The 12347-nt window shown below is 45.7% G+C and overlaps 1 protein-coding gene across 9 annotated transcripts in view; it reads left to right on the forward strand.

Annotated features, from left to right (window-relative positions):
* The window catches only part of hmces (5-hydroxymethylcytosine binding, ES cell specific), a 58467-nt gene extending 49005 nt beyond the window's left edge, over window positions 1–9462 (forward strand). For all 9 annotated transcript variants that reach the window (XM_073072037.1, XM_073072028.1, XM_073072032.1 and 6 more), the window contains one exon: window positions 9002–9462. In XM_073072037.1, the coding sequence (XP_072928138.1) occupies window positions 9002–9193 (192 nt within the window). In that variant the 3' untranslated portion in view covers window positions 9194–9462. The remainder of the gene's footprint in view (window positions 1–9001) is intronic.
* The last annotated feature ends 2885 nt before the right edge of the window (window positions 9463–12347 follow it).

Raw genomic sequence — 12347 nt, forward strand, 5'->3', positions numbered from 1 at the left:
TCGGGGGCTAAGCAGCTGCTACACTTTGCCCAAGGGTGACCTGCAGGCTTTCGGAGGGTAAGAGTGCCTCGCACCTCCTTTGGTAGGGACTTATCTCCACCCCGTCACCCAGGCTGTATGTGTATACGGCCAAATGAACCGGACTATGGTGCACTCATAATACATACATCATGCACAGCACATTTAACCAAGTATTACCACAAATAAGGGGCAATACAGTATCGCAGTGGTTAGCACAATGCTTTACAGTACCAGTGACCCAGGTTCAGTTCCCTCCTGCTGTCTGTAAGGAGTTTGTACGTTTTCCCCCTGACCGTGTGGGTTCTCTGGAGATGCTCTGGCTTCCTTTGACAGTCCAACGACATACCGGTTGGTCATTGTAAATTGTCCTGTGTTTAGGCTAGGGTTAAATCGGGAGATTGCTGACCGGAAGGGCCTATTCTGCGCTGTATCTCAATAATAAAAAAATTAGATAAAAAGTTAATATAGTGTGTGTGAAGCCCACAGCAAAGGTAAACAGTGCAGTAAACAGCTCGCTGTCCTAGTGATGAGACCTCTGTGAAAGTAGGGTATTCATTTGTCTCCCATCCTGGGGGAAGAAGCCATTACCCAGTCTGGCAGTCCTCGTCCTGATGCTCCTGTACCTCCCTCTCTGCCAGTAGTGGATCAAAGAGATTGTGGGATGAGTGATAGGGATTTCAACAATGCTTGGGTCTCTTCGTCTACAATGCATCCAGTAGTTGTCACAGATGGGGGGAGGGAGACCCTGATGGTCCTATCCTTTACACCTTGCCCATTCTTCGTGCCTGACTCCAGGTGTAAATGGAGCCTGTTCGGATGTGGACTGGATCACATTTAACACATCCCTCGTCTGGATACATACCTTGTTTTACTTCCTTAGCTGGGCTTCAAGGTTCCTAAAGATTGAACACAGCTCTCTTCCTTGGGCACACAGGCACCCTGGCACAGGACTCAAGTCCAAGGTGCCTGTGCCTACCACCACCCCGGCAATGCGTCCAACTCACCTGCCACTCTGTATTGTGGGGGGGGGGGGGGAATCTACCTCTGACATCCCCCTATGCCTGCTTGTCTCTTAGGCTGGCTCCTTCCACGTGAAGTCTGATCTCTCCTGGAGTGGTCTGAACTACTTTGACCCAGAAATGGTGCTTTGATTCACTGAAGAGGGGTTCCAGGCCATTGAAGATGTGAGAGTTATCATGTACTACTTTGAGGTTCATTTTCTTGCAAGCACGTACAAGAATTACAATACAGTAGCATTTTTTGATTTTTATTGCGATACGGTGTGGAGTGAAGGAAGCTCTGCTGGCTCTCCGAGCCGCACCGCCCAATCACGTGGGCACACAGCCTCAGAGGCAGGTGCGTTATTCTTGGGATTTGTGTTCTGAATATGCCTCTGTGCAGCAGTGTAGATTTTGATCTGTCCAGCCCTGACTGTGGGCTCCTTCTCCTGCTGTTTGGGCATCTTTCACTAGACTCTGCTTTTTTCCTCAGCTTCTTCTCCCCTCTTGGGCGATGCTTGATCTAAATTTCGAAAGTTATGCGGAAGCACCCCCTAACCATCTTTCCCACCACCTGGTTCTACCTATCACCTACCATCTTGTACTCCTTTCTCCCAACCCCTCCCTCTCACCTTGACTGTTCACTGTTTGTTCCTCTGTATAGATGCTGTCTCACTCCCTAAGTTCCTTCTGTATTTTGTGTGCTCCTCCCACATAACCTTCCATTTTTCTTTCATGCATGTGCATCAGACTGTCTTAAATGTATGTGCTTGTATGACCAGCCCGAGCAGGTTGTTCCATGTACCCACCACTCTGTGAGCAGGGGAAAAAACTTACCTCTGATATCCCCCATATGCTTTCCTCCAGTCAACTTGAAATGTATCACCCCAGCGTTCCCCTAGTGTGTGTCTCTGTCTCTGTCTCCTCGCAGGATCCCTGTGTAGGTCTTGGTCTCTCTCTCTCTCTCCCTCACAGGAACCCCCCCCGTATGGACCTGTCTGTCTGCCTCTCCCCCCTCCACCTCCACTTCCCCCTCCTGGGACCTCCGTGTGGGTCTCCGCTCTCCCTGTCTCTTTTTCTCCCCGTCCCCTGCAGGAACCCCGTGTGGGCCTGTATGTGTGTGTCCTCCCCCCTTCCTTCCTTCCTGTCCTTCCCCCTCTTCCCCTTCCCTTCCTCCCCTCTCCCCCTCCCCCCTCTCCCCTCCCCCTCTCCCCTCCCCTCCCCCTCTCCCCTCCCTCTCTCCCCTCCCCCCTTTCCTCCCTCCTTCTTCTCCCCTCCCTTTTCCCCTCCCTTTTCCCCTTCCTTTTCCCCTTCCCTTTCCCCTTCCCTTCCTCCCTCTCTTCCCTCCCACCCCCCCACCCAATGAGACCCCTGTGTTGGTTAGGTTCTCTTTCTTTCCCCTCTGCCCCGTAGGAACCCCATGGTTGTGTCTCTCTCTGTACGCCCACCCAGTGGGATCCCCTTGTGGGTCTCTGCCTTTCTCTGTCTCATTCTCTCCCCTCCCCCCTGCAGGTCTTTGTGTGTCTCTGCCTCTCTCCTCCCTGAATTGCTGTGTGGGTCTGTGTGTGTGCCTGTCTCTCTCTCTCTCTCCCCCCTGCAGACTCCCTATGTGGGTGTCTCCCACACATTGCCTGAAGTTTATTGCTGCAGCAGTTTCTTTCTAATGTCAATTTTCCATCAAGCTGGAATGATGCTTGTGCAGTTGCAGTGTGGCAGGGACACATCGGCATGTACACAGCGTTCTCTTAAGAGCAACGGTGCCATAGATAGAGACAGCGAGGCTGAGATTGAAATGTGGTGATGGATCACGCAATGAATTTTGAAGTTCACCCATCCGGAGAGAACCTTCTGACACATGGCAGCGGTTTGTATGTCTGCAAAAAAAATGGCTACGGGGAGCAGTAATGTAGAAATAGAGTTGCTCGCTCAGTACAAAAAATAAAAACACCGAGCTCCTGGGAACTGGAGCAGGAATAGCTTGACTGACTGTTAGAACGTCAACAGTACAGACCCTTCGGCCCACGATATTGTGCCAACCCTTTCAATCAGAACCTCCTGTCCCACATAGTCTTCCATTTCTCTTTCATGCAAGTGCCTTTCGAGCCGCTGATCCCCTGAACCTAATTCTGCTTCTGTGTCTTACAGTCTAATAGTTTACGGGGAGAAGGCAGGACAATGGGGTTCAGAGGGATAATATAACGGCCATGTTCAGATGATGGAAAAGACTTAATGGGTGGAATGGCCTAATTTTGTTCCTTTTGTCTTTTTGTCTTAAATGTCCCGAATGTATTTGCCTCTACTGCCAATCCTGCCAGTGCGTTACACTCATCTATCACTCTGTATGGGGCAGGGGGAACCTACCTCTGCCATCCCCCTATGCCCGCTTGTCTGTCAGGTTGACTTCTTCCACATGACTTCAGACTCTGTGTCTGATACTTTCCTGGGTTTTCTGGACTACTCTGACCCAGAAACAATGCTTCAATGCACTGAAGAGGAATTCCAGGCCTTTTAATGTGTGAGAGTTAAAAGAAAAATTGGTTCCTTAGTAAGAAAATGACTGATCCTTTACCTTATTCCGTTTCTGACAAATTCCCCTATCCCTACTTTCTGCTTTAAATTTGCTCATGCTCTGTTAACCATAGAAAAGTACCACCCAAAAACAGTCCTTTTGGCCCATCTAGTTTGTACTGAACCATTTAAACTGCCAACTCACATCAACCTGCACTGGGATCATAGCCCTCCAAACCCCCCCTACCATCCATGTACCTATCCAAACTTTTCTTAAACATTGAAAGAGAGTTTGCATGCACCACTTGTGCTGGCAGCTCATTCCACACTTGACCCTCCGAGTGAAGAAACTTTCCCTCATGTTCCCCTTAAACTTTTCACCTTAACCAATGACCTCTAGCTGTATTCCCACCCAACCTCAGTGGATAAGCCTCATCTAGTGTTCTGGGAAAGAGAATTTAAAAGAACTAAAATCATCAATTATTGTCCCTATTTCAAATACTATGGATAAATTCAAATCTTCTGGGAAAGAAAGAAAATCCTCCCAACATCTGTGTATTGCTAGGAGTATAAAAGTAGGGAAATTTTGAGTAAACTTTAAAGGGTGAATGGGTACTGCATACAGTTTTGATTGAAAGAATTTAAAGATTAGCTTTGTCATATTTGTCCTGCTGAAGGGTCTTGGCCCAAAACGTCGACTGTTTATTCCCTTTCAGAGATTCTGCCTGACTTGCAGAGTTCCTCCAGCATTTTCAGGTTCAGGTTTACTGCAGGTACATCAAAACATATAGTGAAATGCATTGTTTACATTAACAATCAACACACCCAAGGGTGAGCTGGGTGTCACCACACATTTCGGCGCCAACGTAGCACGCGAGTGTTGCTCAAGATTTCCAGCATCTATAGAATCTCTTGTGTTCAAACTCTGATAGTGTGATCGATGTTACAAGATTGGACTCCTGTAGTACTCTTCATTACATTGTAGGTGGAAGAAGGTAGAACGGATTAGATCACCAACACTAAACCTCATCAACTCTACGATTTGAACGGATTAGAATTGGTTTTGTGGTGAGGTTCCGCCTGTCAATTTGAATGTGGTGCGACAGTACCATCTAGCGGTGACAAATGTTATTGCATACAAATTCAGTTCAATGCAGTGGAAGAATTTAACAAATCAGAATACATTTCCAGACCGCGACGTCTCATTATTTATTTATTTAGAGATAGAACGCAAAACAGGCCCTTCTGGCTCACCAAGCTGAGCTGCCCATCAACCCGTTGATTTAACAAGTCATTGGGTGTATTTAAGGCAGTGATAGGTTCTTGATTAGCAAGTGCATCAAAGGCTATGGAGTGAAAGCAGGGGAGTGGGGATAACTGGAAGAATTGGATCAGCCCATGATTGAATGGTGGAGCAGACTCGATGGGCCAAATGGTCGTCTTCTGCTCCTATATCTTACAGTCTTAACTCTTGCCTAATCACAGGACAATTTACAATAACTAATTGATCTCCTAACCGGTACGTCTCTGGACTATGGGAGGGAACCAGAGGAAACCCACATGGGAAGAACATACAACTTCCCTATGGAATTTGCCAGAATTGAACTCTGAACGCCAATGGCCCAAGCTGTAATAGCATTGCACTAACTGCTATGCTACCGCAGTGCCCCGAATTAAAGGCTTTAACATATATTTAATTTTAGCAAACAATTGATGTAAAAGCATTTTTGCACAATTTGAAACATGTTAGTTTGACAAGTATATATTTATTGGCTTTCAGTCTAAAATTGGTTTATTAAATTATAGTTGGCAGCATAATTAAGGTTTATTAAACAGTAGTTGCATAGCAAATGGATTCAGTTTTTGCATGACAATTACATGCATGCTTTTTCTTGTGCCCCTTTTGAGTGCGAGTGCGATGTCTGGTGACTAGGATGTCAATGTGGCTGCAGTAATCCGGCGCTGAACGAAGACCGATTAAGCAATAATGTCAGAGTAGAACGTGACGCAGCTGAGGATCGGCTCTCTGAGAGATGAGAATGCACAGCCCAGTATGCTTCAGACAAGCTGCTTGCATTCTGCTGCTGGGGAGAAATATGTCAGATTCTGTGTAATTCAGTCCCATGCTGTTTGCGATGCCTGTTACCTGCACTGGAGCTGAAGCATGCACACCATGAATCATCCTGCTTCCATCCCTCCTGTGTACTGTTTGGCGCATCCTGACTGAGTGACATTAACTTTGATACTGGGATTCGAGTCGGCACCCCTTCTGTGGCCCTACTGGAGGAAGCTCTTTATCAACAGAGAGGCTAGCAAAATGCTATCGCCACACCAGGGACTTGGGTTCAGTTCGCACCACTATACGTTCCTGAGGAGCTCGTGCCTTCTGAAGTTCATTGTCATGGATCGCAGATTGAAGTTTATTGTCAGGGATCACACGTGGAGCTGTTTGGATAACTGCAGGAAGCTAACCAGCTTGTTTTGGAGCTAGAAGGGCGATACGCCAGGAGGGGGCGAATTCACCGCTGTTCCTCATTTGAAATCTCTTTACGATCCACCCATGTTCTTATTAAATGCTGAGCAGCCTATGGTTTAACTCCACGTCTGCCCTTCAGCTGTGGTGGAAAGACCTCTAATTGATTACTTTCATTTTGATTAGTGGAAAGTAATTAAATTAAGCAATAATAATACACGGGGAATTAGCTTGTTAATGAGGTCAGATTGTGGAAGGACAATAATGTGGTTGTATGTCATGGTGACAAACTCCTTATCCATCTTCACCCACCCACTGCCCCCTTGACTGCATATTCTGCAATCTCTCATTCGTCACACTTGCCCTGATCCATTCCATTTGTCGTCAGGGAGTCATTGGTAATGGGACAGACTCCTTTCGATGGGCCAAATGACCTGAGTTTGCTCCTATGTCTTACGGCTTTTCCTTTTCTTACAGCATTTCACCCCCGGTGTCTATAATTCCTCCATCCTGTTTGGTTATTGAAATATTTTCTAGTTAGGTGGTGAGTTAATATATTGTTACATGTGCTGTGTGTGATAAGTGTATTTTGGTCCAGAGGAATGTTGTTTCGTTTGGTTGTATATATTCAGAATAGCAAACCTATAGCTTTCTGGGGTCCAGGTCCCACAGCGTACTGAAGCAACTGTACCCAGTGTTTGGACTACGATTTAAACACGATGGCAAATCGAAAGGGTCGGGTACAGGCCACATCGAGGAGGCAGGGCCCAAGCCTCAGAGTGACTGAACCTGATGTTTGGACTATTTAGGCGCTGGAGCAGATTGAAAAGTTCAGGATCTCGGGGCGCAAGGCTGGTTCCGCTTGCTGCTCCGCTCAGCACTGAACTAGGGTGTCTGGGGACGGATTCTCTGTGGACCTCAGTTCAGAACTCTCTTTGCTTGTGTTTATTGTTTGTGCAATTTGGTTTTTTTTCTCTCTCTGCACATGGATGGTCTTTTTTTAATGGGTTCTTTGCTTCATGACTGCCTGTTAGGAGACAAATCTCAAGACTGTATAATGTGTACGTACTTTATAATAAATTTACTTGGACCTTGCACCTTTATAACCTACCTTTCTACCTAGCAGATCTCCAAAACAGAAGCAGACTGATTGTCTTAGTGTCATAACTGAGGCCATGCTGGCTTTTGGAGCTCTTCATTGCTGTCACCGTCACTGCCCAATTTCATCCATGTAACACAGCCTGGCTCATTCATCCATGTTCCCTCTAGCCTTGGAATGTTTAGTGCAGGTTCATTCTTCTCCTCTCCAATAGTAGGTAACCTCTGTTCCTCCTGCCCCAGTTTGTATCACGTTCCAGACACCATCACTCCCATGATTGTTCTTTGACACTGATTTTAATGTTTTCAGTTTATCATTTTTCTTCCTGTGACATCCAGCTCTGAAAATCAATTTCTTTGTTCCTCTAGTGCACTGATTGGTGTCCTTTCTTCCAGCTGACTGCACCCTGCTTCCTAGTTTCCCCCCTCAAAACTTCTCATCCACCTTTTTCTGTTGCGATGCATGTGAAAAGCCACCACTTTTAGCCAGGATTTTGTTCTTGTCTGGCTTGGCATCAGCTTTATTGTGTTCTTCTCTGTTCTGTTAATGGTACTGAATCGTAAGAAACTGCTGTAGGAAATCCAGGTTTCTCCTTGAGTACAAGCAAGTTTGATGCTCTGTCAGTGGTTTCACAGGCCAATATCATAGAATACAGCCGCACAGTAACACTCCTGGCCCATCTAATCTGTGCCAATCTGTTTCCCTGCTTGGTCCCATCTACCTGCACCAGACCGTAGCCTTTCAAAGCTATCCCATGAATGTTCCTATCCAATCTTCTTTAAAATGTTGCAATCAAACCCACATCCACCACTTCTGCTAGTAGATCGTTCCACACTTGCACACCAGAGTAAAGAAGATCCCCCTCAAATTCCCCTTAAATATTTCACCTTTGACCTTTGATCCATGACCTTTAGTTCTAGTCTCAGTGGAAACAAACTGCGTGTGCTGAGGAAGTGCATTGAAGATGAACACTGAATACAGTTGTAATCAACTGGTCTTTCATGAAAGGCCATAAACCTGAAATATTAACTCAGTTTTTCTCCTCTTAATACTGCCTGACCTCCTGACCATTTTTACATTTGTTTTACATTTTGGAAAGGACTGTGTAGCTTATTATGCAAACTTAGCTGTTGTTTCTGCCTATTCCACAGAAAATCAATTGGATGCACCAGCTACTGACCTGAATCCAACAGCAAAAGTTAAAGATTTAGATTAGCTTTATTGTCACATGTACATTGCAGCATACAGTGAAATGTGTAACATTTCCTACTTGTTCAATTGCCTCTTAAACATTACTACCATACCTGCTTCTACTCCCCTCCTGGCAGCAAGTTCCACCCCCTACCACTGTCTAAAATAAAATGGGTCGCTGCAATGCTATTACAGCTCGAGTTGTTCCGGAATTGAAAGTTCAATTCCAGTGCTGTTCTGTAAGGAGTCTCTTTACGTTCTCCCTGTGGAATGTCCGGGTCCTCTGGTTTCCCCCCACGGTCCAAAGCCGTATTGGGTAGGTTAATTGGACATTGTAGAAAGGTTAGCGTTAATCAGGGGTTGATGGGGCAGTGTGGCTCGACGGGCCAGAAGGACTTGGTTTGAGCTGTATCGCTAAATAAGGAACAACACAGTCCAGGGATTGTGCTGGGCAGCCCGCAAGTGTTGTCATGCTAACACAACGTGTCCACAACTTAGTTAACTCTAACTCATGCATTTTTGGAATGTGGGCGGAAACCAGAGCAGCTGAGTAAAACCCACGCGGCCACAGGGAGAACGTACAAGCTCCTTGGGGTCAATGGAGGGAGTTGAGCCCAGATTTCTGATGCTACAGTAGCGTTATACTATCTCCTACGCTACTGTGCCCACTGAGTTTGGGTCTAATTGTTGTGTTTCCATTGCCTCCTGTAGGAACCCAAACCCAATGCCAGCAGCAGGCTGATGAAGAACTGGCTGCAGAACTCTTCACCCAAGAAGGAAGTGGCAGACACAGGAAGACCAACACCAGTTAAGGTGGAGACTCCAAAGAAAAGAGTGGGATTAATGCACATGTGGCTCCAGAAGACAGAGGAGCCCGTAGCCAAGAAACTCCACACAACGTGAGGCCTCTGATATGTAGTTAGCACGTTGAATGTTTACACGTTGGAAGAAGTTAATTGCGGCAAGTTTGTTTGTTCTCCACTTTGATCTTTATGACGTTGTACATTCCCAGAAGGGAAAATGCAATTGAACTGAAGCGAGTAAATAGCCAGCAGTTCTTTCACCATCTGATGAAAAGGACGTGGCTAACTTGTTTTAATAGACTACTGCATTGACAAGATTAGTTGTTCCTGTGATTTAGTTTATTAAAAATTGAAACTTTTTTGCTTTAAGCACTGAATTCATTTCATTCTTTATTGGTGTAATGATTCTGGAACATGTACTGTTGCTTTGCAATAATTAAATCAAAGTCTCCCTGTACTTTAATTGTGTGTTAATCAGAATACAGTGCCAGAGAAGGGGAGCATGAATCATCAAGTCTGCACTGAAGAGCTGAGGTTGAGCCAGGTAGGGCTTTGCCTTTTGGAGCAAAGGAGGATGAGCGGTGACTTGATAGAGGTCTATAAAATGATAAGTATGAGTTGAATGGAGAGCAGATTTTTTTCCCCAAGGTGGCAATGGGGCACAATTTTAAGGTGCTTGGGGCAAAGTATAGGGGGTGATGTCAGAGGTAGATTCTTTTTATAGACCCAGAGAGTGGGGAGTGCACAGAACACCCAGCACCGGGGTTGGTGACAGAAGCAAATATATTAGGGATGTTTAAGAGACTCATAGAGTCAAAGAGAAGTACAGCACAGAAACAGAACCTTTGGCCCATCTCATCCGTGCAGAGACTTTTAGGCACTTAGATGATAGAAAAATGGAGGGCTACGTAAGAGGGAAGGGCTAGATTGATCTTGGAGTAGGTTAAAATGTTGACACAACATTATGGGTTGAAGGGCCTGGAATTTCTATGTTGCACGTACTGAGTATGTTTTGGAGAAGTGAGATTCATCAGTAATTTCTGCCCTGATTCTGTACTTTAGACATGTGGATGTGTGTCAGGCCCGTGGCTCATGTTAAGCATCTTACCTTATCTGTAGTGTGGTGTTTCAAAGTTCAAAGTCCATTTAATTGTCAAGGTATGTATACAATATATAACCTTGAGAGTCATCTTCTTACAGTCAGCCACAAAACAAAGAAACCCTGAAGAACTCATGATAAAAAAGACCGTCGTACCCCCAATGTACAGAGGGGGGAAAAACAGATCATACAAAAGAAACTCAGGCAAGTAATTTTCTGAAGTCAGAGTCTGTCCAAATAAACCTCACTGGAGCAGTGAACTGAACCAGCCCTTCCCTCAATAGACAATAGGTGCAGAAGTAGACCATTTGGCCCTTCAAGCCTGCACCGCCATTTTGAGATCATGGCTGATCAACTACTATCAATACCCGGTTCCTGCCTTGTCCCCATATCCCTTGATTCCCCTATCCATAAGATATCTATCTAGCTCCTTCTTGAAAGCATCCAGAGAATTGGTCTCCACTACCTTCCGAGGCAGTGCATTCCAGACCCCCACAACTCTCTGGGAGAAGAAGTTTTTCTTAACTCTGTCCTAAATGACCTACCCCTTATTCTCAAACCATGCCCTCTGGTACTGGACTCTCCCAGCATCTGGAACATATTTCCTGCCTCTATCTTGTCCAATCCCTTAATAATCTTATATGTTGCAATCAGATCCCCTCTCAATCTCCTTAATTCCAGCGTGTACAAGCCCAGTCTCTCTAACCTCTCTGCGTAAGACAGTCCGGACATCCCAGGAATTAACCTTGCGAATCTACGCTGCACTTCCTCTACAGCCAGAATGTCCTTCCTTAACCCTGGAGACCAAAACTGTACACAATACTCCAGGTGTGGTCTCACCAGGGCTCTGTACAAATGCAAAAGGATTTCCTTGCTCTTGTAATCAATTCCCTTTGTAATAAAGGCCAACATTCCATTAGCCTTCTTCACTGCCTGCTGCACTTGCTCATTCACCTTCAGTGACTGATGAACAAGGACTCCTAGATCTCTTTGTATTTCTCCCTTACCTAACTCTACACCGTTCAGATAATAATCTGCCTTCCTGTTCTTACTCCCAAAGTGGATAACCTCACTTATTCACATTAAACGTCATCTGCCAAGTATCTGCCCACTCACCCAGCCTATCCAAGTCACCCTGAATTCTCCTAACATCCTCATCACGTCACAGTGCCACCCAGTTTAGTATCATCAGCAAATTTGCTGATGTTATTCTCAATGCCTTCATCTAAATTGTTGACGTAAATTGTAAACAGCTGTGGTCCCAATACCGAACCCTGTGGCACCCCACTAGTCACCACCTGCCATTCCGAGAAACACCCATTCACCGCTACCCTTTGCTTTCTATCTGCCAACCAGTTTTCTATCCATGTCAATGTCTTCCCCCCGATGCCCTGAGCTTTGATTTTACCCACCAATCTCCTATGTGGGACCTTATCAGATGCCTTCTGAAAATCCTGACACCCTGACCTTTACAATCTGACCCAGTGCTTAAATCGTCGAGTTCAGTTATTTCAATATGCTCTGGGGCCTGGACCCCACTGCCTTGATTCAGCATGGTGCTTAAATCATTGTCCAAAAATTGGGTTCATCACTTCGATATGCTCTGAGCCTTCCCCCCACTGCCTCAATTTGGCCTCTACCTGACCTTTCCGATTTGGCCTGGCGGTTAAATCAATCGAGCCTCAGGTCTTCCTCGATCTTGGTGATGGTCCCACTGCCTCTCCTCTCCTCAGTTCTGCCACATCGCATTGTCTCCTAGACCAGTGGGAAGAGATGAACAAGAAAGTCTGCAGATGCTGGAAATCCAAGCCCCACACACTAAATGCTGGAGGAACTCTGCATCCATGGAAAAGAATACAGTGGACGTTTCGGACCGAGACCCTTCATCAGGGAAGATGCAGGCTGTTGCTTGTGATGACTGTTTACCAGAAAAAGAGTGATTAAGGAAGTATTTACCGGTAGTTATTTCATTGGCCACCAGCCAGAAGTCACTGAGATTCACCAGCACCACCTTTAACTGGAAGACAGCTGGGACTCGGCCATCAGTGTTTTTCTCTTCATCTTTTCTCCGGCAACACTTGGAAGTTGGTAGAAATGTATGACTAGCATAAAACAGTGTTAAATGTGTACACAAATCCTGGAGTCTGCCATTAGA

Source organism: Hemitrygon akajei, chromosome 19, assembly GCF_048418815.1.
Source record: "Hemitrygon akajei chromosome 19, sHemAka1.3, whole genome shotgun sequence".
Taxonomy (NCBI): Eukaryota; Metazoa; Chordata; class Chondrichthyes; order Myliobatiformes; family Dasyatidae; genus Hemitrygon; species Hemitrygon akajei.